Source organism: Mauremys reevesii, linkage group 3, assembly GCF_016161935.1.
Source record: "Mauremys reevesii isolate NIE-2019 linkage group 3, ASM1616193v1, whole genome shotgun sequence".
NCBI classification, from domain to species: Eukaryota; Metazoa; Chordata; order Testudines; family Geoemydidae; genus Mauremys; species Mauremys reevesii.
The window spans coordinates 126,967,489-126,993,392 of NC_052625.1; the positions used below are offsets into that span (position 1 = coordinate 126,967,489).

General features: G+C 43.4%; 1 protein-coding gene across 21 annotated transcripts in view; it reads left to right on the forward strand.

The window, feature by feature from the left end:
- WASF1 (WASP family member 1) overlaps positions 1-25,904 on the forward strand; it is a 189,569-nt gene that overhangs the window by 120,123 nt on the left and 43,542 nt on the right. For all 21 annotated transcript variants that reach the window (XM_039528355.1, XM_039528344.1, XM_039528357.1 and 18 more), the window contains one exon: positions 4,817-4,975. In XM_039528355.1, coding sequence (XP_039384289.1) covers positions 4,843-4,975 — 133 coding nt within the window. In that variant the 5' untranslated portion in view covers positions 4,817-4,842. The remainder of the gene's footprint in view (positions 1-4,816; positions 4,976-25,904) is intronic.

Consider the following 25,904-nt stretch of genomic DNA (forward strand, 5'->3'; position numbering starts at 1 on the left):
TAATCCTCAGTGTAGACCTGTACCACCCCCTGCCTCACCCATAGCCTCAGAGGTGAGAGGCTTTGTGTGAGCTGACGTAGAAAAGAAAACCCTTTGCCCCTTTAAGGATTGTACACACACCCTTCCCTTCCTCATGGCCTTCTACCTCCTCGTGGGCTTGATGAAGGGAGGAGAGCCTGTTGACTATAAGCCCCAAGGGGAGGGGCTTATAAAGTCTTCCGCCTCCCAGGAAGTAAAACAGCTTTGGGGATCAGAGAAGGACTGGGTTTTGAGGCCTTGTTGCAGGCATTATGTCTAGTCATCTTTTTGCGGCTACAAAGGAATTTTTCCTTCTCTCCCAGATTGTCCTGGGCAGGGCAGGTGAGTTATTGCTGGCTTGTTCCTAGATATGTTACTTAATAAAGTTGTGGCCTTGTTAAACTTCGTTCCTGGTGGCTTGTCTTGTCTTTCTTTGGTGTCTGGGAACAACACCTGCAAGGTAAAATTTGACCCCAGACAGACACCCTCCACTAAGGCTTGGTGCATAGACTACACAGTTTTGGTTAACCATACAGCATTGCCAACTCTTGTGAGTCTCAGGATCTTTGGTACTTTCCTTAAAGCTTTATAGGTTCACGTGATTGTGTGGGGATCTCAACTGTCATTTAAAAATAAAAAACCATCCCTCATGGTTGTAGAGAAAAGCTTGAAAGTATGAAATTAGTTCATCCCAAGTTCTCAAAAGATAGAAGGTAAAGTAAAAGAACCCCAAATTTATTTATTTGGTTAAAAATCATGATTTTTTTTAAAACCAATCCCATTAATTTTGGGGGTCTAGCCCATTATTGTTGAACTCTTGGGTTCCTGTGTATATGGATTTGCTTTGGGCACAGGAGGACTGTCATATGTCTCTAGACATAAGATAAGTATGAAGAAAAAGAAATAAAAATTGAATAAAGTACTAACACAGTGCCTTAGTTCTTAGAAAGCTCTATGTGCATAAAAATGTCTGAAAACCAGGCCTAATTTATTATTGTTGAAGCAAAGTATTAAGCAACAATAAAGAGGAAAAGTTTCCCTACAATTTAGTTATGAATAGGAAACCTATAAAACCGATTTATTTTAATTTAATTTTATTTTATTTTGGTGTGGGGGAGAAGGGGATCCAGTGTTAGAGTGAATTATTCTGTTGAGTTTTTTAATGTAAAGTAGTTATTGTACAAAACTAACACATTCAGAGTAATTCTCCCAGATTTGACAATGAAGGATCTAAACTTGCAAGTACTTTACTTGCAGAGCTTCATTGGGAGTGTTAAACATGGAGGGCTTGCAGGACTGGGTCCCACGTTTGGTCCTTAGGTAAACTGTAAATATAATACAAGTATTTCACATTCTATGTTAAAAGTATAAGTTAGAAAATGGTGCGTGTGTTTTTGCAGGAGATAGTTCAAAGATCATTGAAGTGAATGGAAAGACTCCCATTGACTTCAGTGGGCTTTGGATAAGGCCCAGAGAAGGGGGGACTCCTCTAACATTGTGCACTCAGAGCTTGAGCCTGCATTCCTTGTGAATGCAAAACTTCAGTGGGCATTCTGGGTGTCAAATGAATAAAAGATCAATCCCCAATTTTTTTTTATTAAATTATTTTGTGTTTTTTTTTTAATTTCTCTTGGACAGAGCCAATGTCTGACAAGTTTATGCAAATATCAGTCCTCCTTTGTAAAATGAGTTTTATCATGTAAACCCTTTAGACAATTCACTTCCACTAAATATACTGACAGATTCCATTATTATTTAAAAATGTTTACCTAACTGCTAAAGATTACATAACATAGAAGTTAATTGCATTTTATTATTCTTGTTGTTACACACATTTATAAGTATCAGAGGGGTAGCCGTGTTAGTCTGGATCTGTAAAAAGCGACAGAGTCCTGTGGCACCTTATAGTCTGTTAGTCTATAAGGTGCCACAGGACTCTCTGTCGCTTTTTAGATATTTATAAGAAACCCATCAACCCACCATCTGAGGGCCGAAGTTTGAGATTATATATATATATTATATATTTTATTTAATCACATTGTTTCATCACTGATGTAAAATCAGTGGGGAAAAATAAAACTATATAACATTCAGTCATACCTTGATTGGACAATTAAATATTAATAAATAAATAAAAAAGACAGAGAAAATAATCCATTTGGTATCAATGATTAACAGATTTACAGATTTTTTTTTGCCTCCTTTATATCCATGAACAGTGAGAGCTGTCAACTTTCTTTTATATATAAATTTTTACTAGTTATGCTTTTGGAAGTTTGAAAATGAAGTTTCTTTCCATACTGAATTTTACCTCTACAGACACCCCATGTTACGCAAACCCAACTTACGCAAATCTGCACTCAAGGAAAAAGTTCCGTAAGCTAGAAATGCGAGGTTTTTTATTTTATTTTAATTTTTGTTGTTGTTGTTTGCGTAATGGTTGGGTATACACTTTTCCAACTTACACAAAATTCGAGTTATGCAAGCCATTCCCGAACCGAACGCTTACATAAGTCAGGGAGCATCTGTATTTAATAATAGTCACTGATTTCCCTTCCCTCCCCCCCGTGTTTTTAATAGAACAGTAGAATCTGCTTCCATTTGTGCACACAATAGCATCATTAATGAAGTAATCAGGAAGGTAATTAATATTTAATTGCTTCTGAAGAACATTACTCATACATTGGATGTTTTGTTTATGTGTACAACAGACTGACGCATTTATTTTCTATTATGGAACCATAAGAGTGAATCCATAGTTAATTTCAAATGTGTTGTATTTGCTAGATCTCAATCAGGACTCTTGCATCGGTTTTATTGAGTTATGCTGGGTTAATAGAAATGATACTTGCTATAGAAAAAATAAACTTCTGGAAACTATGCAAAATCTCCACAAATTTATCTTCATGAGTAGTTCTGTAAAAATAACACATGCTATAGGCATAACTTGCTGGTTTGGAAACTCCTCCCACCTAAGTGCTCCAGAAAGTTACAAGTGTTTCAGTCCCAGCTTGCAGGTGCTCCTGAAGTGTTTGTAAGATTTATAGGGACTCCTGAATAATTTACAAACTTCAGGGAACTAGCAAGAACACTCAGGCAGGATTCCTGCAGATTGACAAGTACTATAGGAAGAGTGAGCAAACTAGGCGACGGCCAAATCTCCTCCTTATAAGCTCCAGAGATGTCCCAGGTCCACCTGCTTTTTTTTCTCCAAATTGTAGTGACTCCTTCAACATCAAGTTTTCATTCATTAAAGAAGAAGAGGGGAGAGACCCTCAAGAAATTCCCAAACAAAAATGGAATTACAGTTGTAAATATTTTTAATTTAAAACAGCATAATGAGACTGTTGTAGACATAATGTAAAACGCATGTAAAAATTACAAAGTTCTGATTTAGGGTTTAAAATACAATGCTTAATTTTTTTTAACTTAACTCCAAATTTCCCGACAGAGTCAGCAATTTAGAAGTGTGTAATTCGAATTCAAAACACTTAAATATCAGAAAATCTAGAAATACTCATGTAAGGTTCCAGTATAAGCTTTAATGCAGTCCGCCCACCCTCTAGTGCGAATACACCGTCTAGCTTTCATCTATAAGCCAAAAACTTCCACTCTGCCAGAGAAAGCTCTATAGACCCGCCTGTAAACTGACCATGGAAAAAGTCTCCTCTGCTGCAAAAGGCAGTTAATTTACTATTTTATGCCTCCATCGGTTGGAACAGCCTGAGGATGCTCTACCACAAATGGAGTGGAAAATCTCTGCTTTTACCAGACACATTTTAAGCCGAGCTAACTGTCTCACTCATAACCTTGCAGCTGGCTAGGAGATCCATCAGTCTCCTGTTGTTTCCCCTGAGTTAGGTGTGATACAGAAATTGCAATTAGACTTCAAGAGGAGGGAGATACATGCTAGCAACACCAAGTTTTCCTACCAACTGATCTTTGGAATATGCTTCTCACACCTGCCTTTCAGACTGAATGATATGAGCGCTGTGCCTGTCTCAATAGGAGGGAGTTTGATTTAAAAAAAACAACAAGGAGTCCTTGTGGCACCTTAGAGACTAACAAATTTATTTGAGCATAAGCTTTTGTGGGCTAAAACCCACTTCATCAGATGCATGGAGTGAAAAATACAGTGAGCAGTATAAATATTACAGCACATGAAAAGATGGGAGTCCCCTTTCCAAGTGATGGGGGTCAGTGCTAATTCACTGTCCCCCACTACTTGGAAAGGCAACTCCCATCTTTTCATGTGCTGTAATATCTATACTGCTTACTGTATTTTTCACTCCATGCATCTGATGAAGTGTGTTTTAGCCCATGAAAGCTTATGCCCAAATAAATTCGTTAGTCTCTAAGGTGCCACAAGGACTCCTCGTTGTTTTTGCTGATACAGACTAACACGGCTACCACTCTGATTTGAAAAAGGGAGTATGACTTCCTCCCATAAATCAAGATTTGCCCATTGGATTTTGCCTGAGTAAGGAACTAGTGTGTCGAGAAAGATACAATTACAGTACAAAAGAGGGTTTTCCATCTTTTTCAGAAAAACATGAATAGTAACAAAATGTTCATCGTATCATTGACACAGTAGTCAGATAAAAGTTCAAAAGGTTGAAAATCAGACTCAAACATACAGGTTCATGTAACTAACCTTTCAAGCCAAAGAAATCCCTTCTTCACCTAAATGGGAAGGTATTTTAATCTTGCCAGCATTAATGACTTGATTGGATGTAATGATCTGTACCAAAATAGTTAAGGAAAGCTATAATAATGCTTCTGTTTAATTTCTTCACAGGTGTGCTAGCCCTCTGATATCTCAAAATGCCATTAGTGAAAAGAAACATAGACCCCAGGCACCTGTGTCACACAGCACTGCCCAGAGGCATCAAGAATGAACTGGAATGTGTCACCAATATCTCGTTGGCAAATATAATTAGACAACTGAGTAGTCTAAGTAAGTACATTGTGCTATTAACTTTACAATTCATTTCAAACTAAAATGTCATTTGCTTACAGTTTTATAGATGAAACAGAACCACATTTTCAAATATAAAATGAAACAAAAAACCTTATTTCTCTATCAACCTTGCATTACACAAACTGCTCTGAACCTCATGTTTTCTTTTGTTATCTTGTAAATTAATTTACTCCTCATGAAAGGTGCTGACTGACAGTTCTGGATACATAAGCCTCCACAAAACAGGTAGATAACAGGCAAAGAGCACTCTTGGCTTTTCCAGATTTACAATGTCAGTGTCTCTGTCTTTACATTACTGACTGAGTGAACAGTAAAGTTAGCATCAAAAGTGAACAGCACAGTTAGCATGCTTGAAAATATAGCTGTCGTGTTGGGGAGCTGTTTCTTCTGCCTCTATCATCCCAACCACCTTTCATCATTTCCTCCCCCTTATTGATTTCCACTTTATACTTGTTCTCCTCCTTATACTGGGAATTGTGCCCCCTCAAGGGGTAAAAAATTCTGGAAACTTGATATCAAGAATAAGGAAGGCATAGGAGTTATCATGGACCCTCGTACCTGCTCCTATTGTAGTCAGTGATTATTTTATCATTGACTTCAGTGAGAGCAAGATTGGGCTAAAAAAGGATCTTTCCCAGTAACAACCCTCAAAGGTATTCAGCTATATGGCACTACAGTTAGTCAAAGGTAACAATAAGACATAGCCTTCTAGCTATATAAGTCAGTATTGGCTAACCAAATGCAATTTTTGAGTAAGTAATAGGACATAAGTCCAATTATGTTAAAGTGTAATTATGATATGGCCTTAATGTATGATTTGTTAGGCTTGAAGCTGACAGTAAGTGCTATCAGTCACCTGATTATAACAGCATTACACGATAACATACACTCTGGATTATGTTGTGATCATTAAGAAAATCTATGGTAAAAAGGAGTTCAGGAGAGTTGGCAGATTCTCAAAGAGATACTATTAAAGGCAGAGCAAAAAAATAATCAGATGTGCAGGAAATACAGAAAGAATACTAATATTCTAATACTAATATGACTCCATTAGAAGCTCTTTAATAACCTGAAAGTAAAAAAGGAATCCTACAAAAAATGGAAACATGAACAAATGGCTACAGTTGAGTACAAAAGATTAATACAAGCATGTAGGGACAAAATGAGAAAAGCTGACACAAAGCAAAGGACATAATGTAACTCACACACCTTCTGGGTATGGTGTTCTGTCCCATCTAGTGGCACTGAGACCATTTAGCGAGAGAGTTAAATGAATCTGCTCTACAGCCTTAGCTAACAGCCTTTTGGCTCCAGAGGTCCCCGGTTCGATCCTTCCTGCCACCATAAGAAGAGGTTCAATAAATACATGAAGAACAAGAGAAAAACAAAGGGAAGTGTTGGCTCCCTACTTAGAGGGGAAGGAGAGCTAATAATGGATGATATTAAGAAGGCTGAGGTGTTCAATGATACTTCGCTTCAGAATTCATTTAAGGGTACTTAAGGAACTAGCCAAAGCAATCTTGGAACTGTTAGTGATTATCTTCGAGAACTCTCCGAGGATAGGCGGGGTCCCAGAGAACTGGAGAAGGGCAAACATACCACCTATCTTTAAAAAGGGCAACAAAGAGGACCCGGGAAATGATAGACCAGTCAGCCTACCTTCAATACCTGGAAGGATACTGGAACAAATCATTAAACGATCAATTAATAAGTAACTAGAGGATAATAGTGTAATAGGTAATAGCCAACATGGATTTGTCAAGAAAAAATCCTGCCAAACCAACCTAATTTTCTTCTTTGATGAGGTTACTGGCCTAGTGGCTGGGGAAAAGCAGCTTTAATAAGGATTTTGACACAGTCCACATGATATTCTCATAAGCAAACTAGGGAAATTTGATCTAGATGAAATTATTATAAGATGGGTGCATAACTGGTTGAAAAACCATACTCAGAGTAGTTATCAATGATTTTCTGTCAAACTGAGAGAATCTAGTGGGATCCCACAGGGGTCCGTCTTGGGTCCAGGTCAGTTCACTATTTTCATTAGTGCCTTGGATAATGGAGTACAGAGTACACTTATAAAAATTACAGGTGACACCATGCTGGAAGGGGTTGCAAGCACTTTGGAGAACCGGATTAGAATTCCCCAAAATGACTTGACAAATTGGAGAATTGGTCTGAAACCTGCAAAATAAAATTCAAGAAAGAGAAGTGCAAAGTACTGCACCTAGGAAGAAAAAATCAAAAACACAACTACAAAATGGGGAATAAATGGCTAGGCAGAAGCACTGATGAAAAGGATCTTGGGGTTATAATAGATCACAAATTGAATATGAGCCAACATGAAAACTCTGTATTAACAGGAGTGTCATATGTAAGACATGGGAGGTGATTGTCCCACTCTGCTTTGGTGCTGGTGCGGCCTCAGCTGGAGTACTGTGTCGAGGTCCGGGCACCACACTTTAAGACAAATATGGATAAACTGGAGAGAATCTAGAGGAGAGCAACAAAAATGATAAATGGTTTAGAAAACCTGACCATGAGGAGAGGTTAGAAAAATGGGTACATTTAGTCTTGAAAAAAGATGACTGAGGGGGAGATCTGATAACAATCTTCATATATCTTAAGGGCTGTTATAAGAAGGATGGTGATTGATTGTTTTCTATGTCCACAGAAGATCGGACAAGAATTAATTGGCTTAATCTGTAGCACAGGAGATTTAGGCAAGGTATTAAGGAAATCTTTCCAAATATACTGAGAGTTAAGTTTTGGAATAAGCTTCCAAAGGAGGTTATGGAATCACCATCAGATTAGACAGACACTTGACCACGGTTCATGGCTCAGTGCAAGGGGATGGAATACATTATTTGTTGAGGTCACTGTGACAGTTCTCCCCATAAAGCTTTATGGAATATGCTTATGAATGTATATATGACAAAACTAGAATATGTTTTGTGCTACATATGCCATGTAACATATCTCTGTAAAGGTTATGATCTACTGAATCTATTAATCCTATTTGTATGTATGTATCATTTTTGTACTTGAAGTTAGGGATATTAGCTGCATACTTGCTTGATTTTAACTAGCTTAGTAGAGCACTTGGTCAGCTTCTTGGGAAAAGTGCAAATTAAGTGCCCAATCAAAAACCACTTAAGCCAACAATGAATTCGAAGACGCCAATCCACATATGAACCTTCCCAAGGAATGTGGCTTGGCTGGAAAAACTGAGTCATGCATGGACATGTGGCTTGCCCATGTGACTCCAAAACTCCATCTTGGAGCTGGACTTTGCATAGGAGTGAGGAAGGGGGTATCCACCCACAAGAGAAAGTCTATTTAAACCCCTGGGGGATCCCTCCATTTTGTCTTCAGCTGGCTAAAGAGAGAGCCTCTCCACCCCCAAGGATACCTGGAAGATACTGGAACAAAGGACAGTAACTACAGGGGGTGTGAGCGATTGCTGGACCCAGACTAGCAGGAGACTAGTCTGTAAAAGGAAGCTTACTGGAACTGGTGAGGTTTTATTTGTAGTCAGTTTCTTAGACATAGACTTGCGTGTTCTGTTTTATTTTACTTGATAATTCACTTTGTTCTGTTACTACTTGGAACCACTTAAATCCTACTTTCAGTATTTAATAAAATCACTTTTTACTTATTAATTAACCCAGAGCATGTATTAATACCTTGTGGGGGGAGGGGCAGACAAACAGCTGTGCATATCTCTCCATCAGTGTTATAGAGGGCAAACAATTTATGAGTTTACCCTGTATAAGCTTTATACAGAGTAAAACGGATTTATTTGGGGTTTGGACCCCGTTGGGAGTTGGACATCTGAGTGTTAAAGACAGGAACACCTCTGTAAGTTGCTTTCAGTCAAGCTTACAGCTGTTAGGGAACGTGGTTCAGACCCTGGGTCTGGGTTTGCAGCAGGCTACCTGGTCTGGCTCAAACCAGGCAGGGCACTGAGGTCCTAAGCTCCCAGGGCAGGAAAGCAGAGGCAGAAGTAGTCCTGGCACGTCAGTTGGCAGCCCCAAGGGGGTTTCTGTGATCCAACCTGTCATAGTCACGTCCATCCCTACATTTCTATGATTAAGGAAAAAGATTGTTGTTTTGTAAAGAATGTGTAATTTCTAAAATGTAATTATAATATAACTACTTTGAATTACTACTTTGTAGTATATTTAAAGGCAGAGGAATAAATAGCATTAAAGATAATAAGCAATGAAGATTTTTTTTGCGCTCTCAAACATTTTTTGTATATTTATTTTAAATGAATGAGTACTTCACAAGGTTTAGAACCCTTCAGGAGCCTTTCTGAAAAGGCTGTCTTTTCCCTGGAGCCATAGTAACGTTAAACGCCTGTCAAGTGAACCAATGTGGCACTAGTTTGAACTGCCAGTATTGTAAGTGCTTTTTAACCACTAGGACACTAACATTTTCCAGACTGCCAGCCCAATGAATGCTAAAGAAGGCATACATATATATTCATATTCTCAAAAGGATAAAGAGCTTTCAGCTCCATCACAATCATTGAACCTGAGGTACATTTTAATTTCATTGAAAAATTAAATGCTATAGAAAATGTATCTGTTTTTTCCACTATTTTAATTTGACCTTTGGTTGCACAGTAATATGACAGACAGTAATGGGGCTGATGATTTCTAACCAGTCTTGTTGTGGCTTTTAAAAAGTAAAATGTTTGCTATTTGTACTCCTTTTTCTTCTCCTGGGAGGCGGATTCCAGACAACCAGTCTGATTCTACCAGGAAGCAAGGAGGCAAAGACTAGGGAAAGGCCAAGGATATATAAAGCAAACTCCACTTCCCTTACCTTAGACCTTTCAGTGTGCTTTGCTTTCTCTCCTGGAAGTATAGAGCCTCAGCTCTGAATGCAGTTCTTTTACCTCTAGCACAGTGGTCACCAACCCATCGATCGCGATCGACTGGTCGATCCTGGGGACTCTTCCAGTCGATTGCCATCTCCGGCCATTGCGGCGCAGTGGAGCTGCCTGCCGTAGCCCCATGCTGCTCCCGGAAGTGGCCAGCATTGGCTGGGAATGAGGAACTGTGACCAATGGGAGCTTTGGGGCGGTGCTACAGAGAGGGGCAGCACGAAGAGCCACGTGCCCCTACTTCCCCCCCAGAGTCTGCAGGGGTGTATTGGCCCCTTCTGGGAGTGGCGTGGGGCCATGGCAGGCAGGGAGCCTGCCTTAGCCTCACTGCACCGCCGACTGAGATAAGTGCCTCCCTGTGAAAGGCCACACCCCTCAACCCTGAACTCCTCCTGGAGCCAGCACCCCATGCCCCCTTCTGCGCCCCAAGCCCCAGCCCATAGCCCCCTCCCAAAGCCAGCAGCACCCCATATCCCCTCCTGCATCCCAAGCCCATGCCCCAGCCCTGACTGCCCTCTCAGAGCCAGCACTCTGTACCCTCTCCTGCATCCCAGCCTCAGCCCTGACCCCACTCCCAGAGCCAGCACCTCATACCCCCTCCTGCCCCAGGCTTAGCCCAGAGCCACCTCCCACACTGCAAACCCCTCGACCCCAACTTAGAGCCTGCACCCCCTCCCGACCTCCAACCCCCTGCCCCAGTCCAGTGAAAGTGAGTGAGGGTGGGGGAGAGCAAGTGATGGAGTGAGCGGGGCGGGGCCTTAGGGAAGGGGAGTGGTAGATCCTGGGTTGCGCTTACATTCAAAAAGTGATTTTGGGCATAAAAAGGTTGGAGACCAATGCTCTAGCTCTTCCTCAAGGCGATTAGAAGAGAAGAGCAAGCACAACTTCAAGAAAAGTCATTACAGCTTAACTCTTGTGTCCCCTTCAGCTTCTTCTGCTCTCTCTTGTTTCTCAGTGCCAATTGTAATACTCCTGCTTGGAGCCCTTTTTCTCCCCTCTCTTCATCCCCGACTTGGTAGTTGGATGCAGGGCTGTGTTGTCCCACAACACAATGGTTCAACTCCTATCTAAGGTTTCCGTTTTTGCTGTCTGTTGGATAGTTGATGTGTGGACTGCCAGCCAATGTACCTTTTTTTCTTCCTAGTGAGAACGTCCCAAGGCAACCGCCTTCTACTCAGGGTGAAAAATAGGACCGCCCATAAGGAATCAAAAGAAAAGCATATCATGGACCCTTCATATGCCGAGGACCCAGTGAACTGGGAGCAATGGTTGTCTCCCACATTTCCTGTCCTCTAAAATTCCTGTCTTGACCCTAACTGGCAGGTCTGTACTGAAGATGGCTCTCTGTAGCAGTAAGTGCTGATGCTAGCCTGCAGCACAACATGCAGACTGTGAGATCCTATCTGCCTTCAGCTGTGTCTCTGCAACAATGAATACAATGCTCTGGTGTGGTCTTTCCTTGGGGATTAAAACATGAGTGTATGATGCAGTTCAGCAATCATTTCGCAAAGCTGGACATGTTAGCTGCCTCTAGCTTCTCAAGTATCAGAGGGGTAGCCGTGTTAGTCTGGATCTGTAAAAGCAGCAAAGAGTCCTGTGGCACCTTATAGACTAACAGACGTATTGGAGCATGAGCTTTCGTGGGTGAATACCCACTTCGTCGGATGGATGTATAGCTCCTCAGATGCTCATACTCTGTTTCTCCCTTCCCTGTAACTGACTTTAAGTGTCTTCTCTCACCAGCTGTGGATGTAGGAGCCAAGATTCCAGAACTTTTTGATGAACAGAAATTTCTATTTGTTTCTCAGTCACTGGATGCCCACTCCCCTAATCAGTGTTGGGCTGTCCCTCTGATTTTCTGCTCTGACCCAGGTTCTCTCTGTCTGTTGGTTCAATTAGAGCTTCTCTTTGTCTCTTCATCTTCTCTCCTTTGACCCTTGTTGGCAGCCAGCAGCTCAGATTTTCTGCCTTGGACAGGAGTTCAGGCCTCTGTTGGTTAATTAAGAGCTTTTGTATTCCTTTCAGGCCACTGGGTGAGGTTAATCACGTCCCATCCCCATCCTCACTGGCAGGTTTCTCACAAATTTTCTTTTGTGCCTTTCTTTTCTACACTCCCTACCCTTTGTGCAGAAGGCTCTATGGAGTGCTCTCATAGTTGATCTTCCATAGCACTCCCCTTTAGCTACCAAGACTGTAAGTCTCCCTGATTGTGCCACCATGAAGTTTTCTCAAGATTCCTTAACACCCACTCTGGTACCCTTTCAAAGTCTCTCTGCTACCCTCAGTGGAGGGAACTCCCTTGGTGTATTAGTCTGCCTGCAGATCCTATGCCAAGGTTCCTTGATTATGATTTTGGACCATGGATCCCTTGGTTTGGGTGCCTTCAGCTGACATTGGAGGAAGGGATTTGGTTATATATTGCCCCTGCTTCCTTTGATTCCATGGATACTATGCAAATTCCAAGTGGACAGGTCAGTTTCCATCCTTTTTACTCTCAGATGTGCTCAGATGCCCTGACCTTCAAGCTCCTTGGCCCTCCTATGGAACATATATGGGCCTCTCAGTCTGTCCTGATATTCTTCTCCAGAGGCCAGTCCTCTTCCTCAGTCTGATCCCGTTAAGCCCCCTGGCCTGGAAGATGAACAAAGCAGTTACAGAAAAAGGCTTCTCCCCTGAGGCTGTAAATGCATTGTCTAAGTAGCCACAATCCCTCAACCAAAAAGCTTAATGAAGATTATGTATGACCTTTTCTGTTGAGGGTGCGTGAAGGGGTATCACACTCACCAGCTGTTCTTTACAGCAAGTCTTTGAGATAGATTTAGCCATATTCAGTTCCTGCCTTTGAATTCAGGTTTCATCCGTCACTGCATTCTGAGGTTTGATGACTCCAAGTTTTTCAAGTCCTTAGAAGACCAGTTTTCAGAACATCATCCTTCAATAGTACTTGCCTTCTATTATTCAATCTGAGAGTATATGCATGAAAACTCTCCCTGCATCTGTTTATGGTGAAAGTTGCTCTTTTATAACCTCAGTTCATCATGTTGAAGAATTAAGCTCTCTAGTTATCGAAACCCTGTTTTTACTGTGTTTCCCTAACAAATTGGTTTTGCAGTTGCCTTTGGAGTTCCTTCCTATATGGCTTATTCCTGGGAGACTTCTGCACCAAAAAATTAAAACTTCAGCACACATTTTAAAATTCTGCTTATTTTATTTGTCAAAATAACACAATATAATCACACCAATTTCAATTATTTTGGTAATTTATTTTAAAATACCTGTCAGCAAGTATATCTGTAACAGTACAGACAAAAAAAAATCACCTTTTTTTTAAAAAAAAAAAATAGATTCCTTACTAGGCATATTAATACAGAACTTTAAGTAATTTGTTTAAGCTACAATACAGAAAATTATTTTCTGCACCCCTCAGAAGCAGTGCAAAGGCTTGGGGGAGTTGGGGTAACACAGGAGCTGAGGGAGAGGGAAGGAGCCTGGGAGTGAACCTGGAGGGTTGTTGGATGTGGGTGGCAGACGTATGGAATAGATTTTGGGGCAGGGGGAGAGGAGGGATTGTTAGGGAATTGGGAAGTCTCCTCCATGCAGACCCTGAGTGACCACAAGCCTCTCCCATTCAGTCAGGCACATCTGCCTCATCCCCATGTGTCCCTGCACCCCCCCCCCCCCGTTCCCTTGTGGCCCTGCAGCACCCCTCCCATTCAGCCCCTGGCTCAATGCTGTCACCCCACTAGCTCCTGAGCCTGTGCCCCAGTCTGTTCCCCCCCACTAGCCCTTCTGAACCCTATCTATGACACACACCCCCCAGCAGCCCTGTGTGCCCCACTCTTTCTGTCCTAACCTGGCTCTGGCAGACATGGTGCTATGATGATCGCAGCCGGCTGCTGGATGTTCTGATGCCACAACAGCCCCTAATGAGTGAAGGACAGAACTGCAGCACTTCTCGGGCAGAATGTATTTTCTGTGGGGAAAAAAACTCTGCGCCGAATATGAGTTCTGCATGTGTGCAGTGGCACAGAATTCCCCCAGGAGCAATGGCTTTATACTTCCATGTAAAGGAGCCCATGGTCCTGTTGACTGTCTATCCATATCTTTCCTCTGTTCTTGAGAACAGACTACATGCTCTGGATGCTGAGAAAGCCATTGCAGAGACAAGAAACTCTATTATGAAATTCAAGGTTCTTCTTCGAGTGCTTGCTCATATCAATTCCAATTAGGTGTGCACACGCCGCGTGCACGATCGTCAGAAGATTTTTACCCTAGCAACACTTGGTGGGTCGGCTGAGGCGCCCCCTGGAGTGACGCCTTTATGGCGCCGGATATATTCCCCAGCCAGCCCAGCGCCCCCTCAGTTCCTTCTTACCGCCCATGATAGTCGTTGGAATTGTGGAGCACGACTTAGCTGAAGTCCACTTCCCTAACTTGTAGTGTAGCACTTGTTTATAGTTGTAAATAGTTTTACAAGTAGTTGTTATTAGTTCTTTAGTAGTAGTTAATAGTTATTGTTCTTAGTGTAAATAGTAGTTGGGGGTAAGGAGCTTCTCCCTCCCGGTACCCAGGCTGATGCCTAGGTCTCTGGGTTTCAAACCGTGCTCGGCCTGCCTTAAACCGATGCCTACGGGAGACCCCCACGACTGCTGTTTGAAGTGCCTGGGAGAATCCCGTCAATCCGATAAGTGCCGCATTTGTAAGGCATTCAAGCCTCGGACTAAAAAGGAGCGGGACTTTCGCTTGAAGCAGCTCCTTATGGAAGCAGCACTTAGCCCGATGTCCTCAGCTCTGTGCCGAGATCCGGCGCCAACCTCGTTGGTTCAAAGCGTGCGTGCCGCACCAGAAGGGTGAGCATCACGTCTGGACACCGGCAAAGATTTCCGGCACCGGACGTCTCCGGAACCTCTACCAGCGCGGCGCTGCTCACTGTCTCCAGGACCAAAGCACAAACAACCTGCTGCTCCCTTGCAGTTGCTGGCACCGCCTGTGCCTCCCTCAGAGCCGTGTCCCGTGTTGGACCGTCCTGCAAAGGCACCAACCCCAGTACCGTTGACTCCAGCGCCACAAGGGCTGTCAAGTCCGGTGCACATAAGCTCCCCAGTGCATACTGTGGTCGAGCTCGGGCTGCTCTCCACTCCAGAGACTTTCTCCATGGCACGCAACCTGATTGCGCTCACCGAGCCAAGACCGTTGCAACCTTTGGTACCGCCGGTATGGGCTGTTCCCTCAAAAGGAAAGTCCCCCATGCTGCATCCTCCGTCACAGAGTAAGATAGGACGGCACCGATCCCAGTCCCGATCCAGACGCTGGTCTCGTTCATGGCACCGCTCACAGTCCTGGCACCGATCACCATCTTGGCGCCGGTCACACTCGCGGCGCCGCTCCGCCTTGCAAAGATCTTCCCGGTATGGTCGATACCGGTCCAGCTCCCGGCACCAAGACCATGGTGCCAATCTCATCTCCACAGCGTGGTGTTGTACCACATGACAAGGCAACCCAGCATACATGCTCGGTTCTGCCTTGGCCGTCCCGTCCCACCTCAAGGTCGTCCCAGGCAGAAAGTAGCTACCATGTCCAGGACCAAGATGCGGACGGTGCTAGCCAATGGCGTGATGAGGGACACGATCCTGGTCAGGGACCTCTGCAATGGTCTTTTTGGACCCCTTGGGCACACCATCAGGCCCAAGGTGTCCCCATGGGGGCTTCTCGCTCTGCCCACTTGGAGCCCCTGGTACCGGAGGCCACTGTGAGTTGCCCTCCTCCGGGTGGTTCAGAGGTGACGGCCCTGCCCTCAGTTCAGGCCCATGCCCCTAGCATGGTGGACCTAGGGCAGCTGGACCCTCCCCAGTAAGACCTTCTCCAGGACCCATTAGTCCCAGGAGTATCCTCCTCATCCTCACCCAATGAGGTTGTGGTGGGTACGTCCTCCTCTGGCCCCCACCTATAGATCTCCGTGCACACCAGGAGTTGCTCCACAGAGTGGCTCAAAACATGAGCCTCCAGGTGGAGGTCAAGGATACTGTAGTGGACATTCTATCTGCCGACACTCCGACCAGAATAGCCTTGCCCTTTATCCGGACTATCCAGGCTAATACCACTACTATCTGGCACTACTATCAGCCTCTATTCCTCCTACTGCCAAAGGAGTGGAGAGGAAGTATTTGGTCCCCTCCAAGGACTATGAATACTTGTATATTCACCCCCAGCTGTGCTCTCTCATTGTACAGTCTTTTAACGAGAGGGAAAGACACGGCCAACAAGCTCCCGCTCCTAAATCCAAGGACGCTAGGCTCCTGGATTTATTTGGGCACAAAATTTACTCTACTGGCGGTTTGAAGCTCAGAGTGATTAACCAGCAGGCCCTCTTGGGCCGCTTCAATTATAATACCTGGAACTCAATGCAAAAGTTCAAAGAGCTTATTCCTCAGGAGTCCAGGGAGGAGTTCAGGGCCCTACTAGAGGAGGGCAAGAAGGTAGCCAGAACATCTTTGCAAGCCTCAATAGATGCGGCAGACTCAGCGGCTAGGACTCTAGCCTCGGGCATAGCTATGTGCTGCATCTTGTGGCTATGGGTCTGCAGTCTCCCACTGGAACTTCAGCAGACTATTCAGGACCTACCCTTTGATGGCCATGGTCTGTTTTTGGACAATACGGACTACGGACTCCAGACTTCAGAATCTGAAGGACAGCTGGGCCATCATGTGTTCACTGGGCATGCATACCCCGGTGACGCAACATAGGCCCTTCTAACCCCAACCACAGCGCACCTACCCTAATCCCCGCCGAGACAGGACTTCTCTAGAAGACACGGCTGGGGTGGTAGGCGGAGACACTCTGGTCCTCAGATGGGCCAGAACCAGGGCCCACCCCAAACCATCTGCGGGGTCCAAACAAAATTTTTGAAGATGCGCCCGAGAGTGGAGCACCAGGATCCTTCCCCACTTTTCAACAACCGCCTCTCCTATTTCCTCCCTGCGTGGTCCCGTATAACGTTAGACTGCTGGGTCCTACGTACAGTGGAAAGTGAATACAGCCTTCAGTTTGTTTTTTTCCCACCCTCCCTCCTCATCCCTTTTCAGGGACTCCTCTCATGAGCAACTCCTTCTATAGGATGTGCAAGTGCTCCTAGCTATCGGAGCTATAGAGGAGGTTCCAAGAGAACTGAGGAGCAGGGGGTTTTACTCACGTTATTTCCTAGTTTCCAAGGCAAAGGGCGGGCTACGGCCCATCCTGGACCTGCGCGGACTCAACAAATTCATGGTAAGGTTGAAGTTCCGCATGGTTTCCCTGGGGACCATTATTCCTTCCTTGGATCCTGAAGACTGGTATGCCGCCCTTGACATGAAGGACACATACTTCCACATAATGATTTAACCGCCGCACAGGTGTTTCCTTCGCTTTGTGGTCAACCAGCAGCACTTCCAATTTACCGTTCTTCCCTTCGGCCTATCCATGACACCAAGGATCTTTACAAAGCGTATGGCTGTCGTAGCTGCCTCACTCTGTCGACATCGGATCCAAGTGTTTCCGTATCTCGACGACTGTCTCATTTGGGTTCGCTCCAAGGACCAGGTGCAATCTCATGTTCAGTTCACCATGAGCTTGTTAAGACAGCTGGGCCTGCTGCTTAACGTCAAAAAGTCCACTTTGGAGCTGACCGAAAGAATAGACTTCATCGGAGCAGTCCTAGATTCAAGACTCACCCGTGCATGCCCACCGCACGCCCGCTTTCAGTCCATGGCAAGTATTATCCACGGCCTCCAAAGCTTCCTGACCTCGACAGCACGAACGTGCCTTAGTCTCCTGGGACACATGGCGTCTTGTACCTTCATGACCAGACATGCCAGACTGCGCCTCCGTCCACTTCAGGCCTGGCTCTCAACTGTATACCGCCCAGGCCAGGACAACATGGGCACAGTGGTCACGGTACCGCCGGAAGTCTTAACCTCCCTGGTCTGGTGGCTGAACCCCAACTCGGTATGCGAAGGGGACCATTCCATGCCTTGCAGCCCTCCCTGGTGCTAACCACGAAAGCATAATCTTTGGGTTGGGGTGCTCACCATTGGTCCACACGAGATATCCCTGCGCATCAACGTATGGGAGCTGAGGGCAGTGCACCTGGCGTGTCAAGTGTTCCGCAAGCACCTTCAGGGCCGTTGTGTTGCAGTTCTCACAGACAACACAACGGCCATGTTTTATATCAACAAACAAGGGGGAGCACGATCGTCCCCCCCTCTGTCAGGAAGCCATTCACCTGTGGGAATTCTGCATAGCTCACTCGATCGACCTGGTGGCGTCATTTCTCCCAGGAGTCCAGAACACCTTGGTGGACCACCTCAGCAGATCCTTCCAGGCTCAAGAGTGGTCGATTCGCCCGGATGTCATCCATTCTGTTTTCCGGAAGTGGGGGTTTCCCCAGATAGATCTATTTTCCTCTTGCAAGAATCGGAAGTGCCAGGTGTTCTGCTGTCTCCAGGGACGCTCCCTGGGTTCCCTGTCGGACACCTTCCTGATACCGTGGAAAGACCACCTGTCCTTCTCAAGCTGCGCAGAGACAGGGCCTGCTTAATTTTGATCGCCGCGGCGTGGCCCAGCTAGCATTGGTATACCACTCGCCTCGATCTGTTGGTGACCACTCCAATTCCACTTCCATTGTGGACGGACCTGATCACTCAGGAACACGGACGACTCTGTCATCCCGACCTGCAATTCCTCCACCTCACAGCGTGGATACTGCATGGCTAACTCAATCTGAGCTATGTTGCTCCCACTCAGTGCAGCAAGTACTTTTGGGTAGCAGAAAGCCCTCTACCAGATCCACGTATTTGGCCAAGTAGAAGCGTTTTTCCTGCTGGTGTACTCTGAGCAATACTGCCCCACTGGAGGCGCCAGTACCTACCATCTTAGACTATCTCTTGTCCTTGAAACAGCAAGGCCTAGCAGTTTCATCCATCAGAGTACACCTAGCGGCGATTTTGGCCTTCTACCCGGGCGAAAATGGGCGCTCGGTCTTCTCCAATCCCATGGTTCCTCAAGGGATTAGAACGTCTGTACCCACAAATTTGGCATCCAGCTCCCATGTAGGACCTCAACCTGGTCCTATCCAGACTCATGGGTGCCCCGTTCGAGTCAATGGCCACCTGCTCGCTCCTGTAACTTTCCTAGAAGACAGCCTTCTTCGTAGCTATCACCTTGGCAAGACGTGTGTCGGAGCTTAGAGCCCTCACGTTGGACCCACTGTATACAGTGTTCCATAAGGACAAGGTACAGCTGCGACCACACCCTTCCTTCCTTCTTAAGGTAGTGTCTGCCTTCCATGTCAACCAAGACATCTTCTTCCTAGTCTTCTATCCGAAGCCGCACGCTTCTCAATGAGAACAACGGCTGCACTCCCTAGACGTTCGCAGGGCCCTCACCTTTTACATTGAACGAACGAACCCTTTTAGGAGGACGACTCAGCTGTTCGTCACTGTGGCAGACCAGATGAAGGCCCTTCCAGTCTCCACCCAGTGCATCTCGTCCTGGATCACATCTTGCATCCGGGCGTGCTATGATTTAGCTGGTGTCCCAACTACGCACCTTACTGCCTACTCCACTCGGGCTCAAGCTTCATCCTGCGCCTTCCTGGCTCATGTACCCATACAGGAGATATGTAGGGCAGCAACTTGGTCATCAGTGCATACCTTTGCTTCCCACTATGCGATCGTCCAGTAGTCAAGGGGTGACGCGGCATTTGGCTCAGCGGTTCTGCACTCCGCAACACCTCACTCCGACCCCACCACCTAGGTAAGGCTTGGGAGTCACCTAATTGGAATCGATATGAGCAAGCACTCGAAGAAGAAAAGATGGTTACTCACCTTTGTAACTGTAGTTCTTTGAGATGTGTTGCTTAGATCCATTCCAAACCCACCCTCCTTCCCCTCTGTCGGAGTAGCCAGCAAGAAGGAACTGAGGGGGCGCTGGGCCGGCTTGGGTATATATCCGGCGCCATAAAGGCGCCACTCCAGAGGGCGCCTCAGCCGACCCACCAAGTGTTGCTAGGGTAAAAAATCTTCCGACAATCGTGCCCGCAGCGCACGCACACTTATTGGAATGGACATGAGCAATACATCTCGAAGAACAACAGTTACAAAGGTGAGTAACTGTCTTTTTCAGTACTTTAAATGAAACTGATGTTTATTGTGGTTTTGGTTAGATAATTTATGTATAGTTTTGTTCTGAGTTCATATAGATATTACAAAGGAAGCAAAGGGACATAAAGCTAAATAAAGATAAGATACAAGAGGTGTTTGATGACATTATAACATGAGAGCAAATCTGTTGTCGTGTTGGTTTTAATAAAGCATTTTTATTGAAAAAATTAGAAGAAGAGAGAAAAACAGCAATAATTGAGAAATTAGGATGATATGTTTGTAATTCTCTGCTTGGGACAATTCTCAAAAGAAACTGAAACAGGGCAAGAGCCCTGTTTGCTCTAGCACATCAGTCACTGCAGTGGTGTTAGTAATGGTAATGGCAAAAAGCAACAAAACAAAAAGCCCAGGATAAATTTGTGCAGCACATTATCTCAAGTTTTCAGTACACTCAATCCTGCCATGAACCAGACCACATGTCAGTTTATGTCTCCAGCAGGCAGTTCTCCTGTCACATAATAATCCAGAAATTGTCATAATGTTATTTTCAAAAATAATTTGGCTGATGTCCCAGCAGTTGTAGGAGCAATGGGTAGCAGACTATAGATCTTTCTTTATCTTTCTCACATATTGTCAACGGAAAGGTAATGTCCATGATACATGCTGTGGTATAACGGTAAGCTACTGAACAGGCTAGTGGAGGCTTTTTGGTGATCCACTTCTGCTTCTTGTGTATATGCATAGAGATCACAATTGCCCACTGAAACTCTGTGGACAAATGTGTGATAACACCTATTTCGTGTGTTTTTATATCTTCTATTTAAAGGAAGACTTTGTAACCCAGTTAGTTCTTGAAATATTTTCCTTAAAGAAAAGTAAATGCCATCCTGCATCCGTATAAAATAAAATTAGAAAAAACAATTATTATTTTGCTTTGGATCCTTAGCAGCTTATGCAACGTGCAGCTAAGTTGGTTACATTAGCCTGACAGGTTTCATTGGCTAGTGAGCCTTAAGTAAATGACTGGGAACCAGGAACTCTTGAGTTCAAATCCCAGCTCTTCCACTAACTCACTCTGTGGCTGTGGGCAAGCTAATCTTGTGGCATCTATTTCCTCATCTGTAAATAATTTTCTCTCTCACAGTGTGTTGTGGAGATCCATTTCTTAATGTTTTTCCTAAAATTACTATATGTTAGTAGTCTGAATATACTTGTGCATGGCCACGTTTTCATTGCATGACCACAGGGAAGGCTTTGACTACATTACCCAGTTTGGGTTCCATAAGACTAGAGGTGGCTCCACCAGTGGAGTGTGTTAGTGTAGTTCCCATTCAAAGAGTAGCTTGTGCTGATGTGGTGTTATATACTGAAAGATCCTTCTGCTGTTTGGGATATGTTGAAAGAGTTGCAGCTTCATGCCTTCCCTCATAACACTGCTTACATTTAGAATTTGCTTCCCATTTCTAAGCACAAAGCTGCCTCCTTTCACTTCGTCATGACTTTTTCATGAAGTCTTTCTCTGTTGATCTTCATAGACTGTGCACCTATTTCTTTTTACTTTTATATCATGTGTGTTTGAATACAACTATAAGCTGGTGTAAGCTCCTTGAGGCAGGACCTTGTTTAAGTATTCTTGTAAAATATCGAAGGAAGGTGGTGTTTAAATATTAATATTAGTCCCGGTGATATTGCTTACTGGTGTGACAAAGTTCCTCCTCTACCTTGGTGGGTCCTGCACTTATTGGCAGATTTACTCACCTCAGTGATCTTCCCCACAGTCTGGGTCAACTTCTTTGTCTGATCAGGAGTTGGGAGGTTTGGGGGGAACCCGGGCCCACCCTCTACTCCGGGTTCCAGCCCAGGGCCCTGTGGATTGCAGCTGTCTATAGTGCCTCCTGTAACAGCTGCATGATAGCTACAACTCCCTGGGCTACTTCCCCATGGCCTCCTCCAAACACCTTCTTTATCCTCACCACAGGACCTTCCTCCTGGTGTCTGATAACGCTTGTACTCCTTAGTCCTCCAGCAGCACACCCTCTCACTCTCAGCTCCTTGCGCCTCTTGCTCCCAGCTCCTCAGACGCACTTCCTCTCCTCTGGCTCCCCCCTGGCCTGACTGGAGTGAGCTCCTTTTTAAACCCAGGTGCCCTGATTAGCCTGCCTTGATTGGCTGCAGGTGTTCTAATCCGCCTGTCTGCCTTAATTGGTTCTGGATTTTTGAAAGTATTTTAGCTGTCCATTTTGGGGAATTATGAGGATATGAACTGACCCAGAAGACAGACCAGCTTAGGAGGTACTCCCCTGAGCCCTTGTTACAGTGCTGTTCAAGTCAGAGATCTTTACATTTTCTCTTAATTATGAGCAGACAACCTTTTAGTTAGCATATTATGATCTATGATATTTACTCTGCTCCTTGTGTCTCAGTATAGGTATTATATCCTACAGTTGCGCAGGTGATCCCTGGAAGAATGATATTTAGTAGTAATCTGGGAACTGTAGGGTGAGTTTCCACTTGATTGTGGGCCTCAAGTCAGTGAGGTATTGGGGAAATAGGTTTAGTTTGCATTGAGACTGACCATGGTTCTTTGCCTATAATTTGAATGAATGAATTAGCTGATCGATTAAAGAGATGCCTTGGTTTTGACATCTTTGAGTCTAAGCATCAACCTTTTGCGTTTTTTCCTTCCACTATGGAAGGCTGTAAAACGGATCTTATTTATGAGCCCACTGGGCTATTTGGGGCCTTTATGCTCTGAAAACTAGGTTTTGATTATAGTAGCCCCTTGGGCCCGCATTTAACAGCTTTAGTGTTTAGCAAGTGTTTTAACTTTTAAATAAACTTTTTTAGCTGGCCTTTTCTTCTGTCAGATTGAGTTGGAGAACTAATAAGTTTTAGTGTGTTTGTCTTTTGTGTTGGGTAAAAATTATCCTTATTTGCATTTTTTTTTAAGGGAAGTTGATTTCGTTAATCTAGAATTAGGTCCTAGATACAAGAGGCTCACCTGAATTGGCTCTCACACTTTAAGAACTTGTCTTTAGATTTTGGGGTGCTTGTTTTACTTATCGTTTGAAACCACATGTTTTCTTTGGGTTGTTTTCTTGTGAGTCAACCTAGTTCAGGGATTACAGAAATGGTTTCCTCATGTGTTTATACAATAATGTATAGGATGAGAGCAAAGGCATTATAAAATGAAGTTATTTACCAGTGTTCTATTTGCCATAGTTGTCATCTTCCCACATAAAAATTCCCAGTCCCCTGTGTAGTTCATTTGGGTGGTTGGTTTTAATTGATTAGCTTGGAAAATTTCTTGGCAAATGGAAGTTGGGGGGCAAAAATATCTACAGGTATATGTCTACTTTGAGTGACAATCCTTTCTCCCTGGTTTATGGAGCTGTATCACTCTGTGTGTGTGTATGTATAATGGGGGAAGATGTAACTGCAACATACAGAATTGCCAGTAAGTAATGTTTCTTTTTCTACCTATTTCTTGCATGCTCTCTCTCTCTCTCCCCCCCCCTTTTCTCGGCTTCTGTAACTTGATAAAATAATCTATCATTTGGCAGCTCTTCTTACTACCTTAGCAACAGTAGCTCTCCGAACACCAGCAGCTGTTGTTTCAGCTTCCTAAGCACTCTACTCTGTATTACTTGCTTTCTGATTGCATCAATACAAGAAAATTGCATATCCATTTTCCAGCAATGGTGCAGCTGAATTGACATTAACAGTGGTGCAAAGTTACCATAGACGAGGTTCAGGCGTGAAACACAGCTGCTATCACCTGTGTAGCTGCACCATTGTTAGAAAGTGTGTATCCAGTTTTCTTGTGTAGATGCAACCTCTGTGTTTCTTTCACAACTGCCTGTCAGGCTTACTTTTCTTTTAACTAAGTTGCCCCTAATATACAGTGACCATATGCCACATGAGAAATTCAGCTCTCTACTTCCATCAGGGTGGATAAAAATCAATTAATTTAAAAAAAAAAATCAAAAAAAGTCAGATTTTTTTAATTTAAATCAGATTTTTTTGATAAAATGCTTTTTGATGAGGAAAAAGCCTATCTAAAGATAGTTTTAATTAAGATACATTATAGCTCAAAGATATCTCATCATGGAATAGGGATTATAAATTCTAATTCTATAGTATGAGACAATATATTCATGTAATGTTTAAGAAAATTTTTGTAAATGAGTTCCAATAGTTCATGGATTAGGTACCCAATCGTATGGGGCTCCACAGGCTTCTGTATAGATTATTTAGGTTAATCTTTCTATCTACCCAATGGGACTCAGTGCTCAGTCTAGAAGATACCATCAGAGATGCTTAGTTTTGCAGTTCTCAGACTGTGGATTTGTGTCTCTAGAGGTAATGTGCTTGTTAACAGAAAAAATGTTTGTAAATAAATAAATAATATATAGAGATGAGAAATAAGACCTCAACTCTATTGTCCCTCTGCAAATTTATGTACACAGAGTCAATCCCTTACTTGTCTCTCAAAGTGCAATGTTTCAGAAAGTTCAATGAATAGAAGATTGTTGGAGGCGGAATAGATCTGGACAAGGAGAAGAAGTCTGGAGATAAATGTGAGAAGTGAGGGACATATGCTTGTTTTGTTAAAATACTATATGTTTGCTGTTGAAGAAAAAAATCCAGAATACTTAACGTTGTTTTAGTTAAATAAAACAATTTAAATGTCTGTCTGGTGATATTCTTCTCCTAATACAGCATGGCAAGAAAATCTTCCAAATATTAATGATTAAACTTGTTGACTTGGAGATAGTTCACCTCCCAATGACTTCATAAATATTTGATTCAATTACCTTTGGTAAATGAAATAACCAAACAATCATTCATTTTCTGATATAGCTGTAAAACTAATCTGAAAATTTTTCAAAATAAATCACTTAAAAATGTATAGTGTGTACCTTCTAAAAATGAAACCTACATCTATCTCTGAGTTGTGAAAAATATGTATTAAGGTTATAACAACCAACAAGAATGCACTTTTATGTAGAAAACCATGATTAAATCGAGTCTTCCTGACTAGTGATTTAAATCATGATTTCAATCAATTTGATTTAAATCAAATCCACTCTGACTTCCATTCTTCTCTCATCTCACCATCTGATGGAGAGATCCCTTTGCCATTTCAATAGGGATTTAAAAAGTCCAAAAGGCAACACTTTAGGTAAGATCGGTTAGACACATGATCCACTATAGTAGCTAAAGTAACACCATCGGGTCAAAACTCAATTTTTTTAAGTATGTTTTTAACTTGACATTTTTACTGTTAACACTTCAGATAACTGAAACTGAACTCTGCTTTAAAATCAAGTTTTTCTATTAATTTTTAAACTTTTCATATGCTGACTAATGCTAGTATTTATGCAAACAACTGTTTAAACATCCTGGTACATGTGCTGTAGCAAAATTATGTCATTGTACACACTGTACAGACTGATCTACACTGGGCACCTACATGTGCTGTGTTTTCAGAGATGTGAATGCAAGTGTTTAGATGTATTACGGGGGTGGGGGGAGGTTTGTACTGAATGCTGTAATTAAAGATGCAAAAAGTTTCCATTGTAACTTACTGTTTTCATACATTCATAGCTTTGAAATATTCACTTCTGAGGTAGAAGCCTTCAGTGTTTCTGCCCAATGGTGAGTTTTGTCAGAAATTTGAGCAAAATCCTTTAAGGTGAAAAAATTATTTTTGAATTTAAGAAATTTGTTTTCACTATGATCAGTAAAGGTTTATTGTACCATATTGATACAATATGGTACAATAATGGTACATATGGTATTCTGAGCTATATTATTAAGGTTTTTAACTGGTCTCTACTTAGCCCCTGGTTATATGCCCACAATTAATGGG